The sequence below is a fragment of the Halyomorpha halys genome, unplaced genomic scaffold (assembly GCF_000696795.3).
Source record: "Halyomorpha halys isolate HHAL.00 unplaced genomic scaffold, Hhal_1.1 Scaffold47.1, whole genome shotgun sequence".
Lineage (NCBI taxonomy): Eukaryota > Metazoa > Arthropoda > Insecta > Hemiptera > Pentatomidae > Halyomorpha > Halyomorpha halys.
Window position 1 is genome coordinate 777,689 of NW_027114806.1, and position 13,976 is coordinate 791,664.

At 30.7% G+C, this 13,976-nt stretch overlaps 1 protein-coding gene across 3 annotated transcripts in view; it reads left to right on the plus strand.

Moving 5' to 3' along the window:
- Positions 1-13,976, plus strand: part of LOC106689696 (puratrophin-1) — an 898,854-nt gene that overhangs the window by 224,865 nt on the left and 660,013 nt on the right. For all 3 annotated transcript variants that reach the window (XM_067051911.1, XM_067051912.1, XM_067051913.1), the window contains exon 3: positions 10,402-10,599. In XM_067051911.1, the coding sequence (XP_066908012.1) occupies positions 10,402-10,599 (198 nt within the window). The remainder of the gene's footprint in view (positions 1-10,401; positions 10,600-13,976) is intronic.

Genomic DNA, 13,976 nt, shown 5'->3' on the forward strand with positions numbered 1-13,976 from the left:
ACATACATATTACAGACAAGTAGTCAGTAATATGTATGTGTTAATAAATAAAAACTTTCAGGAGGGTTAGGGAACAATCGATTTTAGGCCAAACGCCTAGTTTCCACCAAAATATCACTGAAACTTTTTTTTTAAATTTATTTACTCGAGTTCTGGTTCTGGTTTTGAAAGGTAAAAAACAAAACAATTCATTTCACGAAAATAAAACTTATACAGAAACAAAATTCTTTATACATGATCAATTTTAATTAAAAAATAAATTAGTGCTCGTATAAGCTGAGTTAGATACACACTCTGTAAAAATAGAGTTTCCAAGGAATGTTAAGGACTAATTTACTTATCGGACAACGTTTTTCAGATAAATGTCCTTGTTAGCGAATTCTAGTAGTCTTATTTTAGTAGTTTTATACTAATTTTATAGTAATTTTATACTAGTAGCATTATTTCTATTATTATTATTAGCGCAACAGACCGTGGAGGTCCAAGGCCGCGCGCGATTTAATAGGGAAATACACAAAGTAAAAGCACCTTTATCTAGATGATTTAGAAATAAGTGTTGATTTTCCTGGTGGACTCAAGAAATAAGTGTTAACCATCACGCTATACTTCGACAGTCAGTGGTAGAACCTTTCTTCTCTTCACTAGTTAGAACAGTGGGATCTTACTGATTAGTCGGGAATGTTTACGACTCCACTGAATGAAAACTTGACCTTCCCATTCTTATAGGGTAGCAACCTGTAAGATAACCTCTCCACGATGCCAGAAATGGCCAGGAAGAGGAAAAACAGAGAAAAAAGGGCAACTTAATTAATATAATTTACTATAGACACAACTATAAAATGTCCTAAAATTGACTTTGTTTTGGTGGATTCAAAGATGTACTTACTTGGTGTTTGTAAATCGAGATAATTTTAATTACGAAATTTCCCCCCATGATAAATGTTTAAGTACAATTACATAAATTCTGATAAATGATTTCTTAAGCCCACCAAAAGAATCAAGTCAATTTCACCAAGTTTACAGTGTCAATATTCACCCGATCTTTAAAAAATGTAAAGAATACAAAATTTGATTTTATGTCGTCGGTTCGCGACTTGGAACATGTAAAAAAAAAAAAGACAAGTTTGTATACTGTTCCTCAGTTTTTAATGTACATCATTAAGTAAGCCCCCTTTTTTTTTATAGTGTGCTGATGTATGATGATATATATGAAAAAAGTGTTTATACTGTCATATGTGGGCAAGTAAAGTTTGTCAAGTCTATGGGCCATTTTAGCTTCCTAGCTACTTCATTCTATTTTATTTTTCATTTTTTTGGTAAAATTGTTAACCTGTATATTAAGATTAATAATTTGCCAGAATGGAATTTATTAAAAATATACTTAACCATCAACACTGATTTCTAATATAGCAGCTTAGGGCCGAATCGGGCCAGCTTATGGCCTTGTATGCTTGTGTTTTTGAAATGCAAGTGTGCATAGAAACATACGCTAATGCATACTTACAGAAAAATAAGAGACGGAATCTGATAAAATCTGTCTTAAACTAAGTAGCTACCAACTTGATTAAACACTTGAAGTGTCATAAAATTCGGATTTACGGTTCGATCAATCATTATCGCAGAATAAAAATGTCACAAATCAAGAAAACAGATATAGCATCAATTTTCTTCTCGATCTCTAAAACTATAATGAAATGAATCGCAGATGAAAAATTTAGATTCTGAATAAAATTGTGATTTTTTTTTTTTTTTTTCCTTATTTCTGGCAAAGCTTACTTAACTTGAGAACAGAGGAGCAAAACACATTTAGCAGCGGGTATCAATTAAAGAGGCAAAGATTTTAGGTTTTCAGTAGAATATTCATAATCAGATATTATAAATCTTCGGAGGTACTTCGTGTTTTCTGGTCACTTAATTTATTCGGAAATTCAGAGAGGCGCGTAAGAGGAGTTATCGTCATAAGAGCATTAGGGTCTCTTATACACCAACAAAGATTCATTATGAATGATTGGAAATTAAATTACAGAGTGATAGAAGTGTTTGGAACAATACACTAAATCTTCATCGTCGAAGAAGAAAGTGCGAAGGCAATGTTCCCAGTGTACCAAATCTTTGTAAGCACTTAATCTTCCGATCATAATCTGTAGTGATACGAAGTCGAATCATAAAACGTTCGGCAATAAAATCAAAAGATCATATCTGCATGACAACTACAGAGTCGTTCTCTTTAAGACACATATCACTTGCACTACGATCGAAAGTTCCGACATAAACAGAATCACCAATAGGAGCGCGTGCAACTGAAAGCGACGATGTGTTAGACCACATTTCATCGGACCATAAAAGATCATTGATTGTGGATCGAGATCAATTAGCGTTAGCCAACACTAATTACATTCGTTTGATACTATCAATTAAGTTAACATCCACCATTCTTTAGATTTCAATGTAATAACAAATTAAAAAGTATCGGCTAACGGCTTTTATTATAAGTCTCATTTAGATCATAAAGAGATAAATTTTCAAATCGCTTTGAGTACACTCTCCCTGCGGTTTGAAATTTTACTTTCACCAATCAGCAAAGTCATGTCTTACCGTTAACAAACGGAATATAACTTTTTACATAGACTCAATCACCTACAGTAAAACCGTACATTTGAATAATTGAACGATTATTATTTACGAAGGAAAATGTTATTACTGAATAAGATTGATAAAATAAGAAAACTTTGTTTAAACAATGAAAGGACTAAGAAGTTTAAATATCAACTTCTCTTAATTTTTAAGTCAGACAAAAGTAATGAATCAACAGACTTATATAAAATCAAAAACTGCTGAAAAATTTAACAAAATAAGGACATGCTGTAACACATCTAGCTTAGTCTTTCGTCTACTGGGAGCGGAAAACTGCAAGAAGTTGCAAAATCATTCGCCTGAAACGCCGAGGAATCGCACGACCACGTGGCTAGGTGGCGGACCACGTCCACTAGGACCGTTTAGTTCGTCAGTTTTCGTCCGAACTGGTGCGAAGTGCGAGCCAATCTCGTTCTGCTGGTATTCAGTTATGATTGGGTGCGAAAAAAAGCAACAAATGAACAGTAAAAAGTAAATTCAAAGAAATTTGAAAAATCTTATCGAAATGAGTCCCTTCTCATTCGAAAATAGCATAAGTAATGATCATCGTTGATTTGAATATCGTGTAACTAATAAGAAAATTCAGCTGACATCTTCCTTTTTGGTAAATGCGATTTTCAGTCTTCTCCGATATCGGCTGTGCCGAAACGTGTATAAATGAAAGCTGATAATTCCAGTGCGAAAATGTCGTCATCAGAAATACCGTTTTCAAGAGAAATCTCGCCTACTACGAATCCGGACGAAGACTAAGGCAATGGGCGATAGGTATTCATACGATTTTTTTACTTCAAAATTTGAAGCTTTCCGCTCATAGTTGACGAGAATCCTTATGGAATTATTTGGAAGGGGCCATAAACATATCTCTGGATAGCTGTCAGTTAACATTATCGAAACCATTAATAGTTAAATTATTTTCTTTATTTAAACTACTTTGTAGAATGTTTTATAAATTTTTATCTTAATGTTCATAGTTTTAAAGATATTGAACATTTATTTAAAAAAAAGAGTTACATTTTTTTTTCTATTTTGGGTCATACAAATAAGTAGGTGTAACCTATTTAATTGTGCCAACGTTTCGGCTAGAGTTTCTAGCCTTCTTCAGGGCTAAGAACAGAACAAGATAACAACCACAATAAGTGTAGGTAATAAAAAAGAAAATATAAACAGAATGACATAAAATGAAAGATTTTACAGAATAGAATTAATAAAATAATTTTTATTTAATTCTATTCTCTCATCACTTCATTTTATTAATTATATTCTGTAAAATTATTCATTTATGTCATTCTGTTTATATTTTCTTTTTTATTATCTATACTTATTGTGGTTGTTATCTTGTTCTGTTCTTAGCCCTGAAGAAGGCTAGAAACTTTAGCCGAAACGTTGGCACAATTAAATTAGTTACACCAACTTATTTGTATTTCATTTTGACCTCACCCCCAACCATCTTCTCGTACGTCATCTACGGCAACTATCACTCATAATTAAGACTTATTATTAATTTATATTTTAATCTCCTTTCCAGTTGACATTTTAATCATAGGTGTTTTTTGTAATTAAAACATCTGTTACCCGTTAGCTGCTTAAAATGCTTCAATGAGATAGACCTTATATGTTTAATAATGTTGCGGGTTTATTAAGATTTTGTAGAAAATGTGGAACTATTAAACATTAAGAGAAGCTGATAAGGACGCCTAGACTGTTTACTCCATGTTTTTTGAGTTAATAAATATGTGTTAATTTGTATACCGACTAAGCAGACACAAGAGAAGAGAAAGAAATTTATACATTCATGCTGCCCAAATACATCGGGTTGCTACATTACACAGCATACTGATCAATCCGTAATCGGACATATATAAATTACATATTTTTATATGATATAATATAATAGAAAGATAACATTTTTTTCCACAGTATTCTTTTACAATTAATACCAGTCTACAAACTAAATACAAGCTTTTCAATTTATTCTTTTCCTTTCTATTTTACAACCCTTATTTCATTTTATCAACAAATTCCCCTATATAACAAATATTAGAGTATTAGAAGATATAAATACATATAATTTATTCTATAAGTCATTTTTTGTAAAAACTAAGATGGTATAGTTTAATTCGTTTATATTTAATATTATAATTTCGTGTATCAATTGGAAAGCATTGTTTCTTTTTTTATTTTATTTTATGTTTTCTTTTTGTGGTCCTCCGTATATTTTTTACTCTGAGAGGAGGTGGGTGTATTTTCACTTACGTAAAGCACTTCACCTCAACAGTTATTATTGCTTATACAAAATCATAGGTTCAATCTAATGCATTCAATACTTTATTTATTTTCATAGAAGTAGATTAATCAACTTATAATTAGTTTAAACCTCAGCATCCAACCTGTCGAGCTGAGGATTAATGCCCAGTGATCAAGTTCGGTTAGCGCAGCTGCAACTAGAAACTTTATCATCCGATGGAAAAGATATTTGATTTTGGAGATCGGTTACCTATATTAATTATCCCTCTAGGATCTCGCCTATCTTGTTCCTCGACCCCTCCCATAGCGATTAAGATCTACCATTGTACTATAGAAACGACTAGGCATTCTGCGGTTAGATAAGATGTCATTAATACTATAGCCGTTGCGATCGTTTCCTTCTGCAAACGGGAAAAAGATCATTATCAGAAGGCGTAAATCATTATTTTGATTTAAATAGCAACGAGAAACAGCGGCGGGTTGATATAAATATTATTAATATAGATAAAAAAAATTGAGAAAGGTAAGAAAGATTTTCTTTGAATTAATATATAATCATAAATAACAATTAGCTGTAAACAAACGGTGATAATAAATGCTTTTTCAAAACAACTATATAAATAAAATTAATAAAAAAAACTATCTTAATATAAAAAAAAAGATTTTCAGTAAAAATAATTATTTTTCAACCCCAACTTTTTTGATCCTCTTAACTTTATTTTTCTTAAACACTTTGGCCCTAAAAATTCTGATCAACTTTCATATTGCCCATACATAAATATTTACACTATCATACCTTAATTTTTTGTTTGCACGTTTAAAATTTTCAGTTCATTCAAAATTTTCAGACACCCAAGTCAATCTATTATATATATTTTTATCAATCTCCTTAAACTATTTAACCACTTTTTTCATCACAGCTACATTATAAAAACTTACCTTCGGCAATAATAATATGATAATAAAGTGTGTTTAAAAGTTTAAAGTAATATATATTTACAAATAACTGAATTATAAATCGACTAGTGTCGAATGATCATTATTTTTCTAGTAATTGAAAATTCTATACTTGGATACTTTAAATTGAGGTCTTGTGAATATCCTAAGGGCCAAGGTATTAGAGAAAAATAAACTCGATTGGGAGAAAGAATCGGTAAAAGTTGTTTTTTAGATTAATTACGTACTATTAAACGAGAGATTAATATATAATATATCAATAAACAAAAAAAAATATATCAAAATGTAATTTTTTAGCAAAATTTATACTGTTCCAGGGCAATATGGCTATATAAACTTTTAACGTTATATAAATGGTTATTAGTAGTAAAGTATCCATTAAGTCATAGAAGAAAAAGAAACAAAAAAACGATTGAAATCTTCAGGTCAACGATATTTACAGATAGCATATTTAAAATATTCTATTAATTTAAAGAGAAAGTTAATTAAAAAGAGAGAAGGAATTTAAGTAGTGGAATAAACAGAATAATATAACGTTCGATACATTTTCCTCTACATTATTATTTTATAGCTAACCTGTTAAAGACCATTTTACTTGGTATAATAACAACTGGTATGATGAGGCTTTTTATGATCTGATATCATTAAAACTAGATCTGTTTTGGTTGGTCATATCCGTTTAGAAACATCAAAATACCTCCATCTGCCAAGTTAAATCTGTACTATTAATTAATTATCTGTATTATAAAAATAATTAAATGTAATAGTATCAATTATATGATGTAGTTAATGATATAGTCGTTAATAATTATTTAGGGATTAATAATGAAATATAAAAAAACAGAGATTTCTTTAGATAAACCTCCCCCCCCCCGCTCCATTGTATGTCAGAAATAACTAGGAAGGGGGTTATAAAAAAAATTAATATATCTACGGACTGTTTCTGGCCAACGGAGTTAAGGCGTCAATCTTTTAATGCCTCGTAATTGCTGTGGTGCTGGTTCGAGTTTTGCCTGAGAGTTGATATATATCATTATGAGGCGGTTCTACGTAATTAAAACTAGACCCCCAACATAGTTCGATTATGTTAGTTAGCTATAGATATCCTCCTTCCCCTACTCAAAAGCCCGTATTTCATAAATGACCAGGAAAGGAGTCATAAACGAAAAAAAAATACTATATAATAATTGTTTTAATTTTAGGAGGAAAAGATGATTTTAGAGAAGGAATCTTCTATACTACCAAATAGAATAGAAGAGCCTGTATCACTGTAGTTTATTATTTCTCTATACGTAAACGGATTAAACCACTTGAAGAAAAATTAGTTAAGAACATTATAATATAACACAAATAAATTAAGCTATGAGTTTTTCAGACAATTTTTTTTCTCGCAGGGGTTTAGTATATAGTATCAAACGAAGTACCGTAAATTATTATATTTATAAATAAATTATATTAAAATTACTATATAAAATAAGAAATATACATACTAATTTACAAATGAACCCATTTTGATAATTGAACTAAGTAAATTATTTTTAAAGGGAATGACCGGTGATAAGAAGTACTAAAGGTGGCGCCGAACAGCTGGTGGTAGCATCTGCCCTACCTAGCAGCTGTATCTGCCTGGCGACTGATGTGTTCTCGTCGGGATTTCGTTAACAGGATCCACCAGGCTACTCTATATAACGATGGGGCGTGGAAAATCCGTATAATTTGTCGCCTATACAGCCTTAAGGGCCTACGGCCATCAACTAATAAGAACTGATCAATAACAATATCAGGGATAAAAGAGAAAAAAAAAACATCAATCCTAAAAATCGTGCAGATAATAAAGCCGTTGAGTGCAAAATTGGAGTTTTAAATTATATAACACGCTAGGGCAAGCAACATGTAGCTATGTGTAAGGATCAAAACCTTTTTCTGTTAGTAGTAGTGACCTATAAGCTTATCCAACAATTTAAGAGTACCTAAAGTTTATCAATTCTTTATTTGTTTGAACAATTACTTTTTAAATGGACATAAACTGTTTCGAGAACAGATTAACTCACCAATTTTTCATTCAACACAAGAACAAATCGAAAGCATAATTTTCAGAAACAGTTTAAAGTAACATTTTCTATTGAAAGATTTCTCCAGGTAAAATTCAATGTTGAGTCAAGTTTGAAGTACGGTCAGGTTTAAAACATGGGAATTGTTTAACACTAGTATACGTTATTAAAAATAAAATGCGATGATACAAAAAAGGGTTTGATTTTAATTGGTAAAATACCTGTGCTTTGTTGATTTGATATTATTGGGCGATGGTAAGGAAGCTATAGAACTAAATATAAATACGATATAAAATCTAGTGAGGAAATAAGACACGAATTGAATACGGATAAAAAAAAAAAAAATGTTCGGCAGAGTAAATAGGACTACATGTATTTGTAATCATTGTATTGTAGTAAATAAGTACATGTGTTTGAAAGTTTATAAGAAATATACATTTTGAAAAAGTTAGTTAAAAAATTAAGGAAACATAACAGGGGTAGTAATAAAATAGATATGGATGCATAAGTAATTTTAGGCAAATAATAAATTTTTATTGTTTTTCATGGGTTCGGATTGAGGGGTTTAAACATGCCCTAAGAACGGCTTGGTGAACTAATTTCGGTGTTGCTTGTATATATTATTAATGAAGTATATAATAATATATGGCCTCTTACACTCAGGGATGAACAGCGGCTTAAGGTTTTCGAAAATAAAGTATTAGGTAAAATATTCCGGCGGAAAAAGGATGAATTAACGGGAGAATTTAGAAGATTACATAACGCTGAATTACGGGACCTATACCCGGTAAATATAATTCAAGTTATAGAATTGCGGCGTATAAGATGGCCGTGTAAGGTTGCAGGGCTTAGTAACGAGCGGATCCCTAAAATGTTAATAAGCTCTGAACCGACGGGTAAACGTCCGAAGAGTAGATCGGAACGTAGATGGGACGATTGCGTTAAAAATGATTTAGAAGAATTGGGTTTGGAGGGGCACCACTGGAAGGATGTATGTAGAGAGTGTTTAGTGGTATCGGCATCGAACCCTTGGGATTCGTTAGGCCTTCATTGTTATTATTATTACGTAATAATATATAACAAACAGCTAACAAAGAATATAATAAAAGATTCCACTCTTGAAAACCATACGTCTATTACTGGCCGCGCATAGGTTGAAAACTATTCCAGCAATAGTATGGAAGTCTAACTGTCAGAAGAATAGATAAATGATTTTCAATTAATAGTAGTTATAAGTGCAAATGTAAAAGAATATGGGATTAAAAGATACTATTATTAAGGAAAAGTGGAAAATGAAATTATGGTTCAGCTTGACAGAGAAATTAACAAATTGATTGTTACAAAAATAACTGAATCTCAACCATAAAATTTTGCATCATTTCTCCTTGACTCTGATTATTCAGCATAATATGTAATGCTATGCTAAAATAAAACAGGGGGGGGGGGACATCAATTACAAACTTTACATTCTATAGCCTGTTTCACACTCATGTGTTGTTGATAGAACTCAAAATTGAATGTTCTACTAACATTCAAATAATTAAACAAAATGTGAAATAAAGACAAACTTTGTTCACAATGGGGAACAATATTGTACTAATTGGTATGTATAAATTGTACATAAAATAGTATCAAGAAAACACCTTAGTACATATGAAAACAAAATGATCCATTTGTTTTAAATAAAACCTAGAGCTAAAATACTAACTTAAAACAGGCCTTTTTTGAGTTAGTAAGTAGAAAATGATTGTTATATGTATTAGATGTAAAACTGCTAGAGTATTTCAGTTAACTGTATAATTGGGCAATTCGTATTTAAACAAATTTTTTGTTCTACCCTTAACACCCACTCAAGGAACAACTTGAATGAACTAAACTAAACCATCTAAAGTGAAACGGGTGCTTTAAAAATACTACTTAAATATATATTTTTTAGAAAAAGAAAAAAAAATCGAGGTTTTAATGGTCTTACACTCTGACTGATCTAAAATTTTGATACAAAGCTGACTGACTTCTAGTAATTTCAAGTCTGAGGAAGTTTGAATTTAAAAGCTAAAACATTAGAATTAAAATCATTATAGATCTTCAAAAAAATAATCATACTGATATTTTAACTGACTTATATATTTATTTATTTCTAAAAGACTATATAATAAATATATATTTATTGTTTTATATTTAATTGTTACTATGCAATAATTATATAGTCCATAGTTTAAAAATAGGTGTAACGATAAATACAATGATCCTTGAATACACTGTGAGAGTCGTAATAACATTTTATGATTTAAATTATAAATAGCAATAAGCAGTAACATAATTATTATTATAATCAATTCAAACCTTTCAAGTAGGACATTGATAATGATTACATTGTATATGACTATATGAGCAGTACATAATGATATATACAATATTTTTGTTGTTATTGTGAGTACGGCTGTTGTTTAGAATTACTTTGTTCATAATAATTTAGTATACACATTGGTATGTAATAATTTTTTTTCATTTACAGATTAAAGTAGACGTGGCCGGACTCGTCGAAAAGTACTTCGGGCCGGTTTACCCCGCGGAAGTGAGAACGTCGTTAGTGCGTGAAGCGCGAGATCTTCTCGTGACGTCGTACCTCGGTGATCTGGCTCGATTCGAAACAGAGTTCTGCATTCCAGCAGCATTTGAAGCCCGCAGACTGAAAGAGGAATCCGAAAAACAGGTAAGAAATTACAATAATCAATTTTTGTGGGATTGAAACGGATATCTTTTCAGGAAATGACTAAATGGTTTCAATTTTATATTATGTAATTATTGTTTGAAGATGGTCCAGGAGGGGACCAAGAAAAGTACAAACAGCAAAAATTGATTCACCAGACATAGAAGGGCTTCATCAGGGTAATTTGATACTTCTTTCTAGACTTAGCCCTCATGAAGCCCTGCAATGTGAGACAATACGTCGGTTACAAATAAATGTATTTTTGTACCGTTTTTGATAACCTCTGGACCATCTTCGTACAAGTTTTAGTTATAATATTGTATTGAACTATATACATACATTAATTTCTGCATCTAGGCAGAATTTAAGCAAACCCTTAAATTCTGAGGGCCTTCTAAAAACAAAAACAAAAAATAGAATAAAAGTAAAATTATTTAAAACAAAAACACAGAATAGATAATACCCTCTAATTTGTTTCTAGAAAAATGAAATTGGTAAATAATTAATTTATTTTATGTAATGATTGTTGGAAGATGGTCTAGAAGAGGATCAAGAAAAGTGAAAAAAAAAACACAAAAGAAAAACGAAAAGACAAGAAAAATAAAAGAAGTCACATAGCAGGCTTCATCAGGGTAATTTGACACTTCTTTGTAGACTTAGCACGGCAAAGTGAGGCGATCCGTTAGTTACTAATAAATGTATGTTTAGCTAAGCTATTTGGGTACCGTTCTTGATAACATCCCGGACCATCTTCGTACAAATTTGAATTTAAATATTTTTTTTTAAAACTTAATACACTGATTTAAAGCTGCATCTACGCAGAACGTGGCCTCTATATGCAAAAAAAATACAATAAAGGTAAAATTATTTAAAATAAAAATAAAAACACAGAATATACAATACCCACCCATTTGTTTCTAGTGCTATTTATTCTTCAGTCATTATTCGTTGGTTTATCAAGATGATATTCTATCGGTCCAGACAAAACAAAAATAAATAAAAAAAACAATACCTAAACATTGTAATAAATAAAGTAAAACAGCAATCTCTCCGATATTGTTTTAGTACCACCATAGTCTAAAACTAGACGTTTCATCGTTGGATTTTGGGAGGGATACAGAACGCATGAGTTGAATAACCGTGTTTGTTTTTTTTTTTCAGTTTTAAAATTCAAAAAACTATTAGGTTAATGAAAAATTGTGTAAGTGCAAATTTAAAGTAGAGTAAATTTGATATATAAGTGGTCATAGAACTTGTTTTCTAGTAGTTTTTCTAATTATGGCGCTAATTCCTTATATTTTCTAGAAAATATTATATGCGATAGATCAGCCATATTTGTCTCCTCTACGTCTTAAAAATTAAATACACTTGAAAAAAAAAACTTTTAACATACGAAATTTAATGTACTTTAATTTCATATAAACAATAATTTTCGAGATTTAAGCCCTTAAAAACTCGATAAACGGTTTTTCTCTTTTAAAAACATTTGTTTTCTTCCAAAAACGATGCACATACCAGTATGGGGGGAGGCCTTATTTTTCTGTTAGGCTTGGTGTCTAATTTGACTAATTAACACGCATTTTAATCACTAGACGTTGTCATATCCATTATCAAAACATTTTCTGATATCTTAAAATTCTGTCAGATCTAGCGAGAAGTCAAAACAACATGCAAATTTACTTGCAATTAATTCTGAACCCCAAACAGATATGGACTTACAACATTGAATATGGTTCATGCCCATGAGTGAGACTGGGTTAATTTCGTCTCTATCGATTTATCACAAGAATAAATTATTTACCTATAATTAAAAAAAATAGAAATTAATCAAATGGTTGGATGAGAAAATAAATTGCAACAGTGCACAAATAAGGCTCAAAAGTATTTACAAGGTCAGTCCAACAAAACTATTCAAAGACACTGAAAATATACTATAAACTACCATCGAACTGAATGAGAGATATAGTCTGAAACAAGTTTTTTTCAATGGATATGATCAATTTCAGTAGTAGAAAATATTTCAGTTATGGTTGTGATGAGAATTTACATAAACAAAATTGGCAATTTATTCAAATTATAAAATAAAAATTAAAATACATCAATGACAGGGAATAGCATAAGTAAAATAAAATTACGATATTTTAAAATACTAAGAAATATACCAGTTTAATGTATTTAGAAAATAAGGGTGACATAAGAGCAAAGTATTAAAAACCAGTAAATTTTCTTTTCAACATTTTCGAGGTTGTGAAATGCCCAGTTTATAATTTTATGAATGGATTCATTTCAATATACAATAGTATGCTCAAGATTATTACATAACATACTATATTTACGAATATAATTTTTCATTAGCTACAATCATAATGATATATTATTGTTAGTTGTTTTCATTATTTTATATCTACGGAGTTGGCTGGCACATAGGTAATGCACACTGTATTGATGTAGTGGATGAAAAAACGGAATTTTTTTCACAACGAAAGGTCTGTTGTGTTTTAAGGGAGATAAGATTGATAGAATATCTAGTGTTGAATGTGAAAACCCTCCACTCCCGCCCTACGCGGTAGCCTTATTTATCTGACTTCTCAACCAGACAATCATAGCGAGTGGATTGGACGATGTACAACATGTCACAATCACACAAGACATCATAGCACAAAAAAAAGATCATCCTTTCCCGCCGTACCCGCCCCACTAAGACCGTCACTGGGCGTTGAGCTTGATTGAAGACTGTTTATATAACTGTTGTTCTAAAAACAGTACTGCCCACAAAGTACATTATAACGATTCACATTATTGTTATTAAAATTTTATATTTTTGCAAGTAAGTTACGAAGTAAGAAGTATGTTCAGGAGTACTTAAGGCTAAATGTACCGATTTTTACTAAGTTTTTTTTTCAACAGATGGCAGCACTTTCGGGGCAAATTTACTTTTCTTCTCATTTGAATACGGAATAATAAATTTCACATCTGTAAACGGATTTACCATCTAGAACCCCATAGAAGTTATTGAAATTGGTTCATTATTTTTTTATGTAATTATTTTGGGATTTAAAAAATTTATCTTTGTTATTATTTGTAAATCAAAAAAAGTGAGCTTATAGGAACTTGAACACAAGCAAATAAAACAAGTCTGCGCAAACAGATTAATTTTTGGTAGCATAGGATGATCGTAAAGAGAAAAATACGATTTAGGATTAAAGCGTGAGATTTGTAATTACTAGCGCCGAGGAAGTAGCAGCTTACACCCAATTTATCATAATTTATCATTGTAATCACTATATTGTTTTAGTTTATTTTTGTCATGTCTAGAAAAATAAAAAAACGAAAATTAGAAATAAGTATTGTATGGAAAAATTGTTCATTGATAGATGAGA